Consider the following 18,339-nt stretch of genomic DNA (forward strand, 5'->3'; position numbering starts at 1 on the left):
TCTGATGGTCTCTTGCATGTCTTCACTGCCGAGTGATTGAACATCGTTGTAGTGTCGGCGATTATACTGCCTTGTCTGCATATCGAGTGTCTTCTCAATGGTTGTTGCTTCAGAAACAAATTCATTAACAGTCCTGGGCGGGTTGCGTATCAATCTGGCGAAGAGCTCGTGTTTTACCCCACGCTTGAGGAACCGAATTTTCTTCTCCTAAGGCATATCCAGGTTGGCGTGCCGGAACAGGCCCATCATCTCCTCAGTGAAGATCGCTATGGTCTCGTTGGGTAATTGTACTCGGGCTTCTAGCATAGCTTCGGCCCTTTCCTTGCGTGCCATGCTCATAAAAGACCCCTGTAAGCTGCTACGGAATAGGTCCCACGTTGTCAGTGTGGACTCTCGGTTCTCAAACCAAGTTCTGGCGGCGTCTTCTAAGGCGAAGTATACATGCTGTAGCTTGTCTTCAGAGTTCCAGTTTTTTAAAGTTGCGATTCATTCGTAGGTCTCTAGTCAGGATTCTGGGTCTTCAATTGAGGATCCATGGAAAGGTTGTGGGTCCCGAGGTTGTTGCAGCAGAGTTGGGGACTCTGGGGCAGCCATTGGTGTTGTCTTGGCCACGCTCTTCTTGGTCTTCTCAGGTAGAAGTCCATGCTTCGGGGGCAGCTGTTGCAGTCGGCAGCTTGCTCGATATTCCGGGACGATGATGGTGTTGCCTTTGCCATCCGGCTTAGATCACTGCTTGTCGGGGGCGTTTGGTACATGAACGAACTAGCACCTCCACCAGATGTCACGTGGTAGTGACGGTCGAGAACACAGCAAAAAACTGAATGGCGAAAATAACTTTATTGGGCGAACCTGTGCCCACAAACACAGGCTACACTCAATGCTCAACGGAAGTGGCGAACACAGTCGGCAATCATCAAAAATCTAATCAGCGGGTCAAGCGTGTCGGCTTTTGAACATCAGTCGTTGAATGTTCCAGAGTAATCGCTGGGACCCACGTGTCTTCCACAATGTTCTACACTATTTGCTTCACACATACATGCAATCAGATTACACAACGTTCGGTGACAGACAGCGGATGGAACCATCAATAACATTCCAGAAACTTACGATACATGCAGGCGTGTCCTGCGCTGTGTGATAACATTTGTTAGGCGGTGAAACGTGGTCGCCCGCTAAAGATAAACAAGTACACGTATAAATGTACAAAAAATACAGTGTATGAAATATGCTAACATACAGTAATGTGGTGTTCAAGTTGTACAATGGACAAAGTGAATGCTGTTGAATGCAAGAGGTCATTGAACAAGAAACTTTCACGAAGTAAAATATAATCAATAGAACTACAGAGCGAGTGGGACATATTTGGCTATAACAAAACAGTATTTAAGGGGTTGTAGCTGTGGGGAGCACACGCGCCCATCTTCCCCCGCGCCGTCACGTTGAGAGCCAGCATAGACAGGAGAGAGGTGCACTATGCCCTCTCCCAATTCTCCCTTGCTCTCGCGACGCGTGCACGCCCTTCCTCCCCGACTCGCGGGCAGGTAGCTGACAGGCGAGGAGGACATTCCCCTCGCCCAGGTAAAAAGGTACAAAACAGCGCGACCGAGGGAGACCCGCTCGCTCTGAGGTCGGACCCTTAACCTGCCGGACTGGAGTACCTGCCGCAACCCGTGAGTGACCACTTTTGCCTGACTATCCTGGGCAACGAGGCCAGCCTATTTATTACTATTACAGAGAGGACGTCCCTCTGCCAGTGTTCTTTATTGCCGGTAGCAACAAACATTCTTACAGTTGAGGCCGCTGGTTGCCTTATTCGTTCGAACCCGACGTAGCCGCGATTCCCGCGCTACGGGTTGGGGAGTAACACAAAGCGACTGCGTGGGGCTAGATCCGGAGCTCGCTTTCAGCCCTAGCCGCACGCAGAGTGGAACCCTCGCATAGCACAATAATAATGTGAAAGGCAAGAAAAAATAACACGTTGGGTTATGTAAAGTTTGAAAAATGCGTTGTTAGAAGGTGCCAGAAATTTTCCTGGTCACCCTCATAAGCGATGGCATTAAGAAGATTGTTCCAAAGGTGAATGGCTCTTAGAAGAGTGGAGTAGTTAAGTGAATCAGTCTTTCCATAGATGTGCATGAAATTTAATTGATTGTACAAACGGTGTGACCAGTTTCAAGAGGCAGAACTGATGGTGCTGTATTATGGACATATTTGTGAAATAATGATAGCAGGACTATATCATGACGATCATGCAAGGGCTGTAGTGAGAGGTCAAGTTTAATTTGTGTTATGCTTTTGATAGTCATGACAATGTGAAATAAAATGCGTAGCCCTATTCTGAATAGATTAGAGTTTTTCGATCAAGTATTTCTGATGGGGAGACCAGACAGATGCGGTGTATTCAAGCTGAGATTGAACAAATGTTGGATAAGCTAGTTTACGAATGTCTTTAGTAGAATTATGCAACTTGCATCTTATGTGCCCTAATGATCTGGAAGCATAGGCACATGTGTATGCAATGTGTGTCGACCACGAAAGAGTCGAAGTTAGGTTAACACCAAAATATTTCTATTGAGTACCATGCAATATAGCGATGTTATTTATGTGATAAAGAAACATAGATTTAGCATGCTTGCAGGTAAAAGATATTTTTACAGTTAGAAACGTTAAGCTTGATTAGCCATGTGTTACACCAAAGAGAAATAAGTCTTTTTGAAGGATTGCATGATCATCGGCACACTTGATGGAATGACAATGAATGCAGTCATCTACAAAAATGCGCACGTGTTAGGAAATGTTATTGGGTAAGCCATTAATGCATATTAGAAATAGTAATGGCCCAAGAACGCTGCCTTAGGGTACACCTGAAGTAACGTGCGAAAGAGGAGAGGAAAAATTATTAACTGCTGTGAATTGCTGACAATTAGAAAGGAAATTGGGAATCCATGTTGGTGTAAGTGAATCTAATTTAAGAGCAGATAATTTCAAGATCAAAAGGCAATGTGCTACGAGGTCAAATGCTTCAAAAGTCTAGAAAAGCACAATCAGTTTGTAGATGCTCTTCCATGTTAGTATGCAAATCAATTGTTAATTCTAATAATTGCGTCTCACAAGAGAAGTTTCTCTGAAATCCGTGTTGATTAGAACATGAAAATTTGTTGGCTTCCAGGTGACTGTAGACATTTGATGCAATTACATGTTCTAGCATTTTGCAGCATATAGATGTTAATGATATTGGACGGTAGTTTTCCGGTGTGTGTTTATTACGTGACTTAAATATGGGTATGACCTCTGCTATCTTCCAGTCTATGGGTAGCGCACCGGTCTCTAAGATATGAGACAGAATTTTACTAGATGCTATAACAGTGTTTTTCAGAATGTTATAATTAATGTGAACGCCACAGGATGTGGTTAGTTTGAGGTTCCAGCAGAACTTTTTGTTGGGCTAGTTGGTGCATATTACTGAAGTACTATAGCGCCAAACAGACGACACAAGAAGAAGAGACACGGATGAGCGCTTACTAACAACTGATGCTTTAATGACGGAAACACACAATATATATACACAAATTTGGCGGCGCAACTCGCGCATTGTCAAAACATCACATGGTAACTAGGCAAAAGGCGATAGAACGATTGTGAAGGTGACGTTCGTGAAGATGACACGTGGTGTACAGGGCCAAATGACTATAAATGATTATGGTTACGCGATACACAAACACCGCCGTAAGGGAGTACCCCATAAAAAACTAAAAGATTAGGAATATTCACCCATTTAACTATGGGCTTCTAAAAATGACATCCCACTTTTATAGAGAATTTTCGATGGTTCGCTTACGCATTCAAGGCCCTTCCTTTTAATGTGGAAGGCTTCCTTCAGCTCGCGGGCCACGCTGTCTCGACTTCTGTCCAGAATGATGGTCTCTCTTAGGCGAGGCTTGCACCCGCACTCTTTGCAGTGGATAGCCGTATTGGAACCAGTTCCTTTTTCCTGTGACCTTTCGTGTTCTTTCAGCCTTTCATTTAGACACCGCCCCGTTTGTCCTATGTAAACCTTTTTGCATGAGAGCGGAATTTGATATACTACCCCTTCCTTGCAACTGACAAGTGGATTGGTATGCTGGATTCCGCAGGTCACGCGTTCTGTTTTTAGGTTGTTAACGCGGGCACACAATGCAGCAAGTTTTGAAGGGGCTGAGAAAACAACCGGGACTTTGAATTTACTGGCGACCTTTTTCAGGTTGTGGGCTACGCGGTGGGAGTACTGTACAACTACAGGTCTTAATCTCCTGGTTTGTTCTTGTGTGTTCTTTCTTGCTTTCCCTTTTATCTTCTGGAGCAGGCTCTCTACTACAGAACTTAGAACTGTCTGTGGGAACCCCGCCTCCTTTAGCCTTTCAATCTGCTGATGGAAGCTGCTCTGTATGGCATGCTTACATGACTTCCTGGTAGCCGATTCCGATGCCCCTGTGGCTATCGCTCTTTTTACGGTCTTAGAGTGGGCTGACTCATAAGACAAGAGCTCTTTTTGCGCTCAGGGTTGGTACTTCCAGTGCACTTCCGCTCCCAGGCTGAGCTCGAGGTCTAAAAACTGTAACTTATTGTTCTTTGGTAGTTCAAAGGTGTATTCTAAACCATGGCTATATTTCATAAAAATATCTAGCATCTCTTTGACAGTTTCTTGGTGGCCTGGTGGATCCTGTCTGTTTAACACAATTAGGAAATCATCTACATATCTAAATACTTTCAAAACCTTCTGTTTGTCAAGCATGCTGTCCAAAACGCTATCAACGGCCGAAAGAAAAATGTTGCTTAAGATAGGGGCTACGCAGGACCCTATACAGATGCCCTTCTTCTGAACATAAACCCTATCATCAAACTGAACAAGCGTGAAACTGAGATAAAACTTCAGAAGCCTAATAAAATTTTCAACTGACATGCCCAAAGAATTCTGAAACGAAATGGTGCCTTTCTTTTTATTACATGCATGGACAGCTGAAAACAGTTCCTTGTGTGGGATAGAATAGAAAAGATCTTTACGGTACCGCAGGACTGTAAAAATCCTACCACATCATAGGAGTTCCTTGTTTCGAAACGATCTTCCATGTTAAGTGAACTCAAATGCTTCAACAGAAACTGGCTAAAATGACGTTGCCAAGATTCCCTTTCGCTCACGATACACCGGAACGGAACTTCTTCTTTGTGGGTCTTAGCGGTAAAAAACATGCCCAAAGTCTTATTTTTGCACTTACTTATGGCATTTGCTATTTTCCTAGTTCCAGTTCCTTGCAGAGGGACACAGCCTGAGATTTCACCCTAGCCGGCTTGAGGCTTGACGTGGCGAAATTCTTTTCCACAGCTCGGCAGGCCTTCTCCTTGTAAATTCCTTGTGGGACCACAACGAAGCCTCCTTCCTTGTCAGCCTGTAAAAGCAGCAGGCCATTGTCCTTGAAGAATGTGACAACTCTGTTAATCCCAGCTCTTGTCTTATGAGTCAGCCCACTCTAAGACCGTAAAAAGAGCGATAGCCACAGGGGCATTGGAATCGGCTACCAGGAAGTCATGTAAGCATGCCATACGGAGCAGCTTCCATCAGCAGATTGAAAGGCTAAAAGAGGCGGGGTTCCCACAGACAGTTCTAAGTTCTGTAGTAGAGAGCCTGCTCCAGAAGATAAAAGGGAAAGCAAGAAAGAACACGCAAGAACAAACCAGGAGATTAAGACCTGTAGTTGTACCGTACTCCCACCGCGTAGCCCACAACCTGAAAAAGGTCGCCAGTAAATTCAAAGTCCCGGTTGTTTTCTCAGCCCCTTCAAAACTTGCTACATTGTGCGCCCGCGTTAACAACCAAAAAACAGAACGCGCGACCTGCGGAACCCAGCATACCAATCCACTTGTCAGTTGCAAGGAAGGGGTAGTATATCAAATTCCGCTCTCATGCAAAAAGGTTTACATAGGACAAACGGGGCGGTGTCTAAATGAGAGGCTGAAAGAACACGAAAGGTCACAGGAAAAAGGAACTGGTTCCAATATGGCTATCCACTGCAAAGAGTGCGGGTGCAAGCCTCGCCTAAGAGAGACCATCATTCTGGACAGAAGTCGAGACAGCGTGGCCCGCGAGCTGAAGGAAGCCTTCCACATTAAAAGGAAGGGCCTTGAATGCGTAAGCGAACCATCGAAAATTCTCTATAAAAGTGGGATGTCATTTTTAGAAGCCCATAGTTAAATGGGTGAATATTCCTAATCTTTTAGTTTTTTATGGGGTACTCCCTTACGGCGGTGTTTGTGTATCGCGTAACCATAATCATTTATAGTCATTTGGCCCTGTACACCACGTGTCATCTTCACGAACGTCACCTTCACAATCGTTCTATCGCCTTTTGCCTAGTTACCATGTGATGTTTTGACAATGCGCGAGTTGCGCCGCCAAATTTGTGTATATATATTGTGTGTTTCCGTCATTAAAGCATCAGTTGTTAGTAAACGCTCGTCCGTGTCTCTTCTTCTTGTGTCGTCTGTTTGGCGCTATAGTACTTCAGTAATAAGCTTGAGGTTATTTATGAAGCATGTGAAACCTTCAACTGTTATTTCAATTGGTGACATGTATCGGTAGTTTAGCTCCGATACATCCGGCAGATCAAGCTGATCTTCTGTAGCGAGTATAGAAGAAAAATAAGTATTGGAAGTAGAAGTACATTAATTATCTGGAATGAAGTATTAATTGTAAGTAGAAGCACAGTAATTATCTGGAATGGGAGCGTTATTATAGTTGTGTAGAAGAATGTTAGTGTGGTCCTGATATGGGCTTATAATGTGCCAGAACTTTCTGGGATTAGATTTTAGAAGAGATGGTAGGCCATAAGTGAAGCATTTATCTTTAGCTGAAGATAGGGCAGAATAGTAAATTTTTAAGCTTTCTTTGTACATGTCCCAAGCTGCTTGCGTGCACAAGTGCTTAGCACTTTCATAGTGGCACTTCCTGTTTCTCAGTAAGCGTAGGGATCTGGTGAACCATGGGCTAGATTTCTCATTGGTTATCTTAGTGAGAGGGACATACTGGTTAACCAAGGCAGACATCTTATTCCTGAAGAGTATCCAGTTCTCCTCCACCGACCAACTGTGAAACAGCATGTGGGAAAAGAATATATCTAATTCCAAAATCGGAACATTGTAATTGGCTTTATTATAATCGCATAATTTTTTAGTATCGAAACCTGTAAAAGATGAGGGTGCATTGAGAGTTACTTGCAGTAAGGAATGATCACTAAAACCATTAATAGACACAATTTGATCAACTGTCTCAGGAGCTGTGGTGAGAATTAAACCTAAAATATTATTACCCCGTGTAGGCTGCGTAACAACCTGAAACAGGTTAAAATCTAAGGTTAAATTGATAAATTCTCTCGGAATATTATAGGATGAAGATAAGTTAACCCAGTCGATCAGAGGAAAATTGAAATCTAGCAGATAGATGGCATCAAACGGGTGAAGCTTCGACACTGATTCTGTGTTGCTGCGCAAGTCATTAATAAATGAATTAGTGGAATTTGGAGGTCGGTAACATACACCTATAAGTATTTGCGAGGATGAGAACGTGCATGCAGCCCAGATAATTTTTAAGTTAGAGTATGAGTTAATTACATAAGACGGAAGTGTTTTTCTTATTCCTAGAAGATGCCGCTGCCTCTTTAATCTTTTCGGTGATATCTGTGAATGTTGTATTCCTGAATACATTCAAATATTTCTTTATCAGATATATCCGGATACAATCAAGTTTTCAGTTAATGCTAGTGTGTCACATTTGCTCTCTTCAAGAAAGGAAGAAAGCTGGTCACTTTTATGCACAAGGCTTCGAATGTTAGTGAACAATAATGAAACCGAAGGAAAGGCGTGATAGGAGTTAGACCGATTATGGCATTTTGGGGGGGTGCTGCCCCTGAGCTATCTACTGGAAGGAATAACAGAGTTAGTATAGCGATATCAAATATGTATGTCTTGTTGTCTATGCGCAGCCTGTCAAATGTTAATTTGAATTGCTTTTTCTGTGTCTTTGCGCATGCAATGAGCTTTCTTCTCACCTGCCGTGTAGCTGGGGAGAAATCTTCACTGATAGTAAATGACGATCCTTTGAGTATGCGTGCTGACATCAGAATGTTTTCTTTGTCCTTAAAAAAATGTAATTTTGCTATTATTGGCCTGCGTTTATTGTCACTGTACCTGCCTAGTCCATGAACGCATTCAAATTGGCTATTTGTCACAGTAATTTGAAGTTTCTCTCGGCAGAACTTTATTATTTTTTGTTCAGATGCAACCCAGTCTTCGTTAAAGGCATCTTCAATTCCAAAAAAAAAAAAAACAGAAGGCTAGAGCGTCGCATCCGATTTTCAGCGCTATCACACCTAGCTGAAATGTTAGACAACAGGTCACTAACACTGCGCAAGTTAGTTGTAGTTGTGACAGCATCGGATGGTTTGCTGTTCGTATATGTTGCATAATTCCAAAGTTTAATTAACTAGTATTAATTAATTAAAAAACTTATAACTTATTATAATTAATTTAAAAATGTCAATGAGCAAATTGTAAAGTGACATGAAAAATTCCCAATACAGCTTTCTGTTCCTCAATACATGCTACATAAAAGTGTTTTTCCGAGCATGAAAGGAGTGTCTTGAGTGGCCAGTTGCATGGCAATTTCACATGCATTTGCAGGCTTAATTCTTTCATGGTCAGAAAAACACTTTTATGTAGCTCGTATTGAGCAGCAGAAAGCTGTATCAGGAGCTGTTCATCTCACTTATCATATAATTATAGTATTTGAGAAGTTAATTAATTCAGACTAATTAGGTGATTAGGCAGAATTTTAAAAATAATCTGAGGATCTCCAAGCAACGGCAAACATTACCTTGGTTTTGTCCAGCTACGTGGCATTTGCATGTTTTTAAAGTTTGGCTAAAGTTATGTGTGAGACCCTATATGCTTGTATCTATGTTTTTAAAATAAAATATAAGCCCTTTCTTATGTTTTCGATGTGAGAATGCGCGACTCTCACGCGTCCCCTGATATGTTGTTTTTCCGCATAGCGCCTGTTTCCTGTAAGCCGGCTTCGTCGCATGGCATAGCAACCGCATGGCGGTTGCTATATAACGCTACCTAACGGCGGGGTTACTTGGGCGCGGAAAGGAGAAGGCTCTTCCTCTTTGGCTTCAGGTCGGCAAGCGGCATGGACGTTCCGCACGTGTGCGGATCCATGCTTCTGCGAGACCGTCTCGCGAGGCCTATACCGTAATGGACAAATACGATAGTTCGAAAGCGCCACCGTTCGCATGACCATATGTGCGAACGACCAGGCGTTAGTGTCCAGCATGGGGCGAACATATTGGCTCACTATTTGGTCGCGGTGAATCGGACTTCCTCGATTTGTCGAGCACCCATCGGCTTGCTTTGTGTTTAGCAACTCGGCTAGCAGGCACTGATCTGTCAAAGATGTAGTGAATGCCCTTGTGATTGCATGTTTGCAATCACAAGGGCATTTGTTGTTTAGTGTTGTTTAACGCCATATACATAACCTTGTAGCTTGGGATATGTTTCTTATACTGTATTTGAACACATCAAGAACATGTACCTATCTTCCTTTCTTGGCCAACATGCATGTCAATAATGCATCGCTGGAAGTTTTCTGGGGTGGTGAACACACTGCTGCCACAGCTCAGATTTCGGATTCTTTTCTCAGATTTTATTAAAAACTATAGAGTTGTTTGAGTTGTATACATGTACTGTGTAGCCATCCATTTTCATATGTACAGTTTGTGGGGATTGATATATGCTCTGGTGCCTTTGTGCGGGCAGTAACCTGTTCTGTCGATCCCATGCCTCTCCCCTTTCCACTCACGATGGTTGCCGGTGGTGGCGCTCCACTCGCGATGGTTTGCAGTAGGGGCGTTCGCAGGGTGGCATAGCCGCTGGTCGGCTGCTCACGATGGGAGTGCGTGCCCTCTCTCCACTGGGTATGATCGCGCTCTCCTCTTGTCTGTCGGCCCCTTTGTTTCTCGGACTTGAGCTCGCATACGGTGCCATCATCGTAATCATTAGCCTATGTTTAGGTCCACTGTACAATGAAGGCCTCTCCCAATGATCTCCACTTACTCTGTTTGCACTTGCTGATTCCAAGTTGTGCCTGCATATTTCCTAATTGGTGTTATGAAAAACTAAAGAAGCTTCTATAAATATGAGGCTACAGCCAAGGAATATCCATATGTCAAGGTGTATTATTAAACTTTGTATTGTGTTTTTGTTCTCTTCACCTACAATTTCTGTTTGCAAGAATGCTGCCATAAAAATAGTGACCCCAGAAAGGACTCTCTCGCATGCACAGGCTATCTGCAAAATTTTTTATTTTATTGTTTGTGATGAAGCCCCATACGACCCTTCACATTTACACTGTATGTGGTCTCTAGCGTATGATCAGCAGCGTTTCAGTAGCATACTCCCTTTGATGGTGCATTGCACATTGCAGGGGCACAGATCATTTTCTTGGGCCTTTTATAGGCTTCATGATTGCATTTATCCCTATTGGTATGTTCACAAAGCACTCCTTCCCACATGCCCCCTGTTAGTGGGCATTATACTGCGGTTAGTGCATTGTCAGGGTGTCTAACCAACCGGGAAAACCGGGAAAACCGGGAATTCTCAGGGAATTTGAACAGTCTGGAAAAACTCAGGAAAAACTCGGGGAATTTGTGCTTCTGTCAGGGAAAATTAGCTGTAAACTTTATTGAAAGGGAACGATAGTCGTGTTAATGCTGGCTCCAGTAACAGAGGAATCGCAACGAATCGTCATTGACGCCGTGTCATCGGCACGATGTATTGCCAGAGTAGTTAACGACCGATTTTCTAGACGCCCGATTTTTCGGACATACCCAATAATTTGCACGGCTTTGCGGCACCACCACGTATATTGCCCTGGCTGCAGGTCTGAAATGGCATTAATCAAAGCCGCTACCCCCGCTATTTTGATTATTTCGCCGCCTCCAACCGGCACTCTCGCACGCAGATCCGCTGGCAGCCGTAACCACCACCGCGGCAACGTTAGGCCTAGCTGCTTCTATGTTCGCTATTAAGCTTCTTGCCGTGCGGTGCCGTGTTTTTCATTGAAAGAATTCGCCGCTATCACCAATGGCACCCACTTCGCCTTTGTAATCCTCGCGATTGGCTTTGAAGCTCGCAGAGCACAGCGCGTTGTGTAATGTCAGTCTCCGAAAGTTAGCTTCGCCTCAGTACACTAGTGTTAGGCGGTGAAACATAACAAGCGTGGGAAGGGGCAATTGTCACGGGACACAGTATGTATTCCTTAATTATACACACGTGCATCCCCATCTCCTGTCACAGTACGAGCACCGATATGCCTAGTAAGTGTACTGGCAGGCCTTAAGAGCTTTTTCGGGCGATTCAAAGGCGGCCTCACAATGCCTTCTGTCATCTCTTCGTCGCGTGGGAAGGAGCAATTGTCACGGGACACGGTATGTATTCCTTAATTATACACGCGTGCACCCCCATCTCCTGTCACAGTACGAGCACCAATATGCCTAGTAAGTGTAGTGGCAGGCCTTAAGAGCTTTTTCGGGCGATTCAAAGGCGGCCTTACAATGTCTTCTGTCATCTCTTCGTCGCGGGTCATGTGAACAACTCGTGTCGAAGATACAAGAAATGCACCATCACATGATCATGAAAGGACACGACGTCGTGTTTCAGTGGCTGCCTGGTCATTGCGGTATCTCTGGCAACGACCTCGCTGACGAAGCTGCTAGGAAAGCACACGAAGGAGCAACCCTTGTTTCTATACCTTTATCGCAGACCGATGCAGCCCAATACTTAGGCAAGCTAGCGCACTCTTTGACATTGGAGAAGTGGCACACACCTGAATTCACTCAACATCGATTGCATTCCCTCGATCCCTTTATGCAACTGCGGCTGTTACCAGGTCTTCCGCGAAATGAGGAAACAGTGCTGTGCCGCTTACGTTTGGGCGTCGCATTCACCAATGCTTATGCATTTCTGATTGGAATGGCTGATAGCGCTGAGTGCAATGCCTGCGGTGTCGAGTAAACCGTAGAAAACCTACTGTGCTACTGCCCATCTTTTGAAGATGAAAGGCAAGACCTCTGCACAGCTCTCTATCAGCTAGATGGAAAGCCGTTCACCTTGAACAAGATCTTGGGACCATGGCCTCGCATATCACAGCTACAAAAGGCCGCAAAAACGCTGCTGCGATATTTGAAAGATACCGGATTGAGTCAGCGTCTGTGATCCGGACTGAGTGACTGACTGATATCCCCAGTGGACTTTCTCTTTTAATCTTTCCGTCCCCCTTTCCCTTTGCCCAGTGTAGGGTAGCCAACCGGGCTCAGTCCTGGTTAACCTCCCTACCTTTCATTTATAATTTTCTCTCTCTCACTCTCTCTCTCTCTCTCTCTCTCTCTCTCTCTCTCTCTCTCTCTCTCTCTCTCTCTTTTTTCGGACGTGCCTGTGGCAATTTTATCCTTTAAGGACAGTTAAAGACAGGCATTCATTATTTTTGGACTGCCCAATTTTCTGATGTTTTTGCGGCCCCTAGGGAATCCGAAAAATTGGACGTTGACTGTACAACTGACCAAGAGGATGCTTCAGATGATCCATGTGGTGAAAGCGTGGTAGAAGGAGGATGAGAACAGAAAGGACCGATGCACTGAGGAATTAACGGGAAAGGAAGGGTGCCGCCACCTTTTTGAAGGAGCTTGAGGTAAAAAAACTAAGTGTTGGCTGACGCTGAGATACAGGTGTCCCTCGTCCAAACCAAAATAAACTGTTTTAAGCAGTGAAACCCAACACAGAGATGTTGTGTACGGGCTGAGAGTATGTCAGGACAGTTGAGGTTGACTTCCCAGCTGCTGAGAGAGAACCTTAGTTGTGACAAAGTTCAGGGCCTCATACAGATGAGCTTGCTATCAGTTGATAGAAATAGCTCATATTAAAAAATATTTACTTACGTATGCATCTCCTTTTCATTCGTATTTGAAAATGTTCGACTCAATTTGGAATGGGCTTTACCATTTCTTTCGCTGTGCATTTTACTAACACCTTCCTTCTGTTTTCTTTTTAAATAAAATAGATATTAATCCTTACTATTCAAACTGGATTAAGTTTTTTTTTTGTTTCAGTATGCTTACTGGAGAGTGACAGCATCGGGCAATGTGGTGTCAGCCTGTCTTGACATAAAACAAAGTTCTGGCTCATTCAGGGAATTTTGCAAAGGTGCTCAGGGAAAACCTGGAAAACTCAGGGAATTTGGAAATGTCAACTTGGTAGACACCCTGATTGTTTCTATGGTATGTTTACTGGTGCCTTTACGAGCAAGCTTTGCATTAAGGAACACACAATCAAGATTCATTACCTTTTTCACTGATGCACAACCAAGACCGCTGACAACTTGAGCCTTCTGTAATTACCATCTACTCTTTCCATGGTGGCAGATGACAGCGAGTCGGAGCATGGCCCGCTCTCCAAGAGGACTCGCAAGGACATTGTTGTTGTCTACTGGATCTCATTCCTTGACCAGAGTCAGAGGGTGCTGCTCTTCACACAGGATGAGAGAGTCTGGAAAGATGCTCGAAAAGTGAGTGGTTACCAAAGACGTGTAATCCGGTCCTTTGTTGATTCAGCTTTGCACTGGCGGTTGGTTATCATTCTGACTGGCTCAGTCCTGGATATCAGCAGATTTATCAGCTTGCCAAGTTGCTTTGTTGACAGTTTGTATGGATTTCTTGGGTGACTGCTAGTGTAGGTTGAACATTTTCCTGCAAAATGTTTGTTGTTTACGTCACTGACGTACATATCACACTTTTTGTTGTTTATGTCAGTGACATAGATATCATACTTTTTCTTGTCAGTGGCATCTTGTAGGCCTGGATTTTGACATGCTGTCATGTTTTAGCCATCTTATAAAGAGGCGTGGTTACTTTGAGTAAAGACTTGGACCACAGATTTAAGTTTAATTTGTTGATTTGTAAACATGTGAGGTCAAGCAAGCAGCTTATCATTTTATCATGTTCATTAAGACAATGACTAAAGGCAACCATTGCGAAGGTGGTTGAGGAAGCCTTTGTTTGCTATCATGGTACTTGAACCTCTCCTCAGTTGGACATAGTTCTGCAGTCTTCATCGATCCCTGTGTGCATCGAATGCAGCATTTGGCTGATAGTTTAATTTAACTGGTTGAGTTGCTAATAGACCAAGCTTTAATAAGTTCACCTTAGCTAGCTGCAGCAGTTGTACATGAGCCCAGTGTCCTGCTCAGTGTAAAAATGAGGGAGCCACCACAGCATGGGCAGTGAATGCACCGCAGGTGGTGGATGGTGAGCAGTCGCACCTTGAGCTGTTTGTGTCCCTGCATGGGGCTGGCATCTCCTTGGTGAGCAAGTCTCTGGTGGAGCTGGCCTACCTGAGTGTGTGCAGTGCCCCCGCTCAGTGGGAGGTGCGCATCCATGAGGCCTGGAAGCCTCTGACCCTGGAGCTGGCTGCCTGGCTCGAGTACCGGTGGTCCTCAAGCAGCAAGGTCGCTGAGCTCAAGGACTATGTGCAGGTCATGAATGCCATTTTAATGTTGCTACCCAGAATTGCACAAAAGTGTCCTCAACAAGAAAATAAGTAAAATTTTTATAGCCATTGTATTTCAGCCAATTAACATTGTGTTTATTCATGTTTACTTGAAACAAATGGGAGAAACTTGGTCATCACAATAGAACAGACATTTTTGGATGTCATATTCAATGCTAAGCTAACTATCATCCGGCATGTAAAACTGTTGAGGATGAAATGTTTTAGAACTCGAAACCTTTTTATAATTTTATCTCATCAGTCATGGGGAACAGATAAGTACTGTCTATCTCTTTTTAAAAGCTCTGCGTAGTCATGCATAGACTATGGCTGTATTGTTTATCACTCAGCGTCACAAACAACATTTAAGTTGCTTGATCCTGTCTATCACTTAGGTATCCATTTAGCACATGGTGCCTTTTGTACAAGCCCTGTCCAAAACCTTTATGCAAATTTGCATCAGTAGGTGGCCACTGGATTATCAGCAAACGTATCTTGGAGTTACGTATTGTCACATTGCTGTGACAGCATAGAATAATGCTATCAAAAGCGTAACTTAAATATATGTACTCTTTGTTGGGTGAACCTGTGCCTAGCAAAACAAGTCGCTCTTAAAACACAATAATGGTGGCGAGCACAGACAGCGATAGGCGAAATCTGATCTGTGGATCAGACACATAGTCTACTTATGCACGGCTCAATTAACCATCCAGCCTAACTGTTGGTGCTTGCGTAAGCTCTAGAATGTGTGGGGATCGAGGTGCCTTCCCACGCCTCATCCCCCAGCTTGCACATTGTGCTTAGCCCGTTCTCCGGGAACTGCTGCCATAACTGCAACACAGTGGACACGGCTAGTGCAGTGGACCTAATTGCCCGCGCAGACCGGGCTTCTCCCTCCCGAGGTCAAGTCACCACGCGAGCAAATGTCATCAGGACATGCCCTATTGGCCTCCCAAGTGGCAGCCCCCGAACGCCCTCGCCACCCGAGCTTTCTTCCGCTGAGCACTTCATCATTGCAGCATATGCTCACAGGCACGCAACAAGTTGGTGTCATGGGACCTTTGCTTCCGTGACTTCTTGTTCTTGTGCATGGTGGATCGCTACTCGGTTAGCCCTAGCACAGCGGGCATGCGTACTCAATCAATCTTGCCTTTGCCCGTAAGTGCTGCAACTTTCACACCGTGCTGTATCTTGGGTGAATAAACCCATGTCTGTTGGCGAACTGACTCCAGAGCCTTCTCTGCCCAGTGTCGGAGAGTTGACAAACCCTGCCACAGCACCTTTGTGCATTGCAAAGTGGAAAAGTGTCCTGCCCTTTCCTGACCGTTCACTCACATGTTGAGCCTTATCAACATAACATCAACCATATCCACAAATGTACACCATTATTCCCATCGTGCACAGAATTTGATTACACAAGGCTTGGCAACAATATAGACAACAGACAGAACCATCAATAACATTCGAACCATCAATAACATTGCGTCACAGTACGCGCAGACGACCAGGCGTTGGGATCCAGCATGGGGCGGACATATTCACTCGCTATCCGGTCGCGGTGAGTCAGACTTCCGCGATTTGTCACACGCCCATCAGCATATTTTAGAGATAGCAACTCGGCTAGCAGGCATTGATCTATGAAAGGTGCAATAAATGCCCTTGTGATTGTTTGCACTACTGTGTTGTCGTTCCTTTGTTCCAAGAGCATGGGTGAGAACCCCACAGTAGAAAAGTGCACATTTTCATCTTAAGCGGAAACTTTAGCTCGGGTGCTCCTATCTAAATACATGTAAAACAATAATTCGTTTTTCTCGGCAATCACTGCACCGAATTTGAAGAACTTTGTTGCATTTAAAAGACAGACTTAAAATCCAGTGACTGTTGGTATCGAATTTTCGATTTAGGTCCTCATTCCTTTATTAAAAAATGGCAAAAATATAACATTTTAATAAAACAAAACTATCAAGTTTACAACTCTGTAACTCAGCAAAGAAGAAGTATATGACAATTCGATGAATTGCATCTAAGAGTACATCTAAAGCAGCAAAATCGATATGTTACATACGAATAAAAAAAAAAATTGTAATATGGAAATGCAGCTTTTGCAGAACCCTTGTAAACAATGTAACAAATTCACGTAAGATATAAAATGACACACTGAATTTGTCCGCTTTCAACGATCTGATGGATGCCATTTACAGAAACGCGATATCTTTTCTTTATGCAGAGCTATTAATCTGTAAGCTTCGAGCTTCTATTTTTTTCAAACTTTTGAATTTTTGAAAATACCTGTAAAGAAATTCAGGCCCTAAATCGAAATTCCACTTCGAACAGTCACTTGAATTTAACTTTCTCTCTCAAATGCAACAAGTTTCATTAAAAGGGGTCCAGGGGCTATCTCAGAAAAGCGTTTTTGCGTTTTACACGTATTTGAATAGTCCGCGTCAGAGTTGGGCCCGAGCTAAAGCTTCCTCTTAAGTATGAGATGCATCCTCTACTGAAATTCTGATGGAGGCGAAGCTCTCTTAAAATGAAAGAGCCCATCATGCGTAATAATGGTTGTTAGGTCACGACTCTCAGGGTCGAGTTCCATTTGGTGGTAAGTAGACGCTAAATCCAGCTTCGAAAATCGCTGGGCGCCAGCTAAGCTATGCAGCAGCTCTTCTGTCTGTGGAAGTGGAAAGCTATCAACATTTATAGCAGATCAATGCATCTTCATATTGATCCATCCTTTTTCTGAACCACCATTATTGGAGAAACCCCCTGAGAGGCATCAACATGCTTAATAACGTCTGTCTTGTGCTTCAAATTTCTGTAATTCAGCTGACACTTGCTCGCGAAACAGGCAACCTTCGGAGCTTGCTGGCAATGGGTGAAATGGACATCGCAATCCTTAACTCTGTGTTTGAATCCATTGGCAAATCCAAGCTGTTTGTCGAACAGATTTTTGTAATCTGAACGTAGCTCAGATGGCAATACACGAGTGCTAAGGCTCAATGCAAGACACTGAAGCGATGTACCTTCAATCTTCATTTGTAGTGCCGCAATGGCATCTAGGCCCAGAACAGTGGTCCCCACAGACACTTGCAAGCGCTTTTTAGTGCAAGCACTTCTGTCGTGGAATGTAGCTGATGCAATAAAGCATCCTTAAACTCCTATTTTTGACTTTGAGTAGTCGAAAAACTGTGCTGAGGTAGGCTTCATAGGCAAGTACTTGTGAAAAAAATGGCGATGGAGTTCTTCTGCTAGAATGGTGACCGACGATTTCGTATTAACCAGAAACGAGATAGCCTGACCTTCCATGCAGACAATTGCGTAAATGCCGTGTTTGTGTCCCTTGACAACACAAATTGTTTTTTTGCTGCTGTGTGAGCTAGAGTCGTCGTCGTCGACTTGTCGAACTTTCGCTGAATTACCAGACGAAACATAAAATCTAGATGCCCAATCTTCCAGTAGCGCTGACATCTGCACTTGCGCACCTTACATGCAGGGCTATTTGCAAGATGGTCTGTTGCTCCACAACGTTAGCCTACTCAAAGGTTCATGGGACCTTGTACTGGAAGCTGGCACATTTTAGCTTTGCACTTGTCATTGTCACAATGTACATGGTCATTTGTCTGTTCTGATGATTGAGGACAACTGTGTGCTTCTCAATCTTTCTTATGAGGCCCGGATGAGGCCGCTTGCAATGAGAGAAAGTGACTTTTGAAA

At 44.0% G+C, this 18,339-nt stretch overlaps 1 protein-coding gene across 3 annotated transcripts in view; it reads left to right on the plus strand.

The window, feature by feature from the left end:
* Positions 1 to 18,339, plus strand: part of LOC142586048 (intermembrane lipid transfer protein VPS13A-like) — a 935,034-nt gene that overhangs the window by 688,070 nt on the left and 228,625 nt on the right. For all 3 annotated transcript variants that reach the window (XM_075697293.1, XM_075697294.1, XM_075697295.1), the window contains 2 exons: positions 13,506 to 13,648; positions 14,378 to 14,614. In XM_075697293.1, the coding sequence (XP_075553408.1) occupies positions 13,506 to 13,648; positions 14,378 to 14,614 (380 nt within the window). The remainder of the gene's footprint in view (positions 1 to 13,505; positions 13,649 to 14,377; positions 14,615 to 18,339) is intronic.

Source organism: Dermacentor variabilis, chromosome 6 (genome assembly GCF_050947875.1).
Source record: "Dermacentor variabilis isolate Ectoservices chromosome 6, ASM5094787v1, whole genome shotgun sequence".
Taxonomy (NCBI): Eukaryota; Metazoa; Arthropoda; class Arachnida; order Ixodida; family Ixodidae; genus Dermacentor; species Dermacentor variabilis.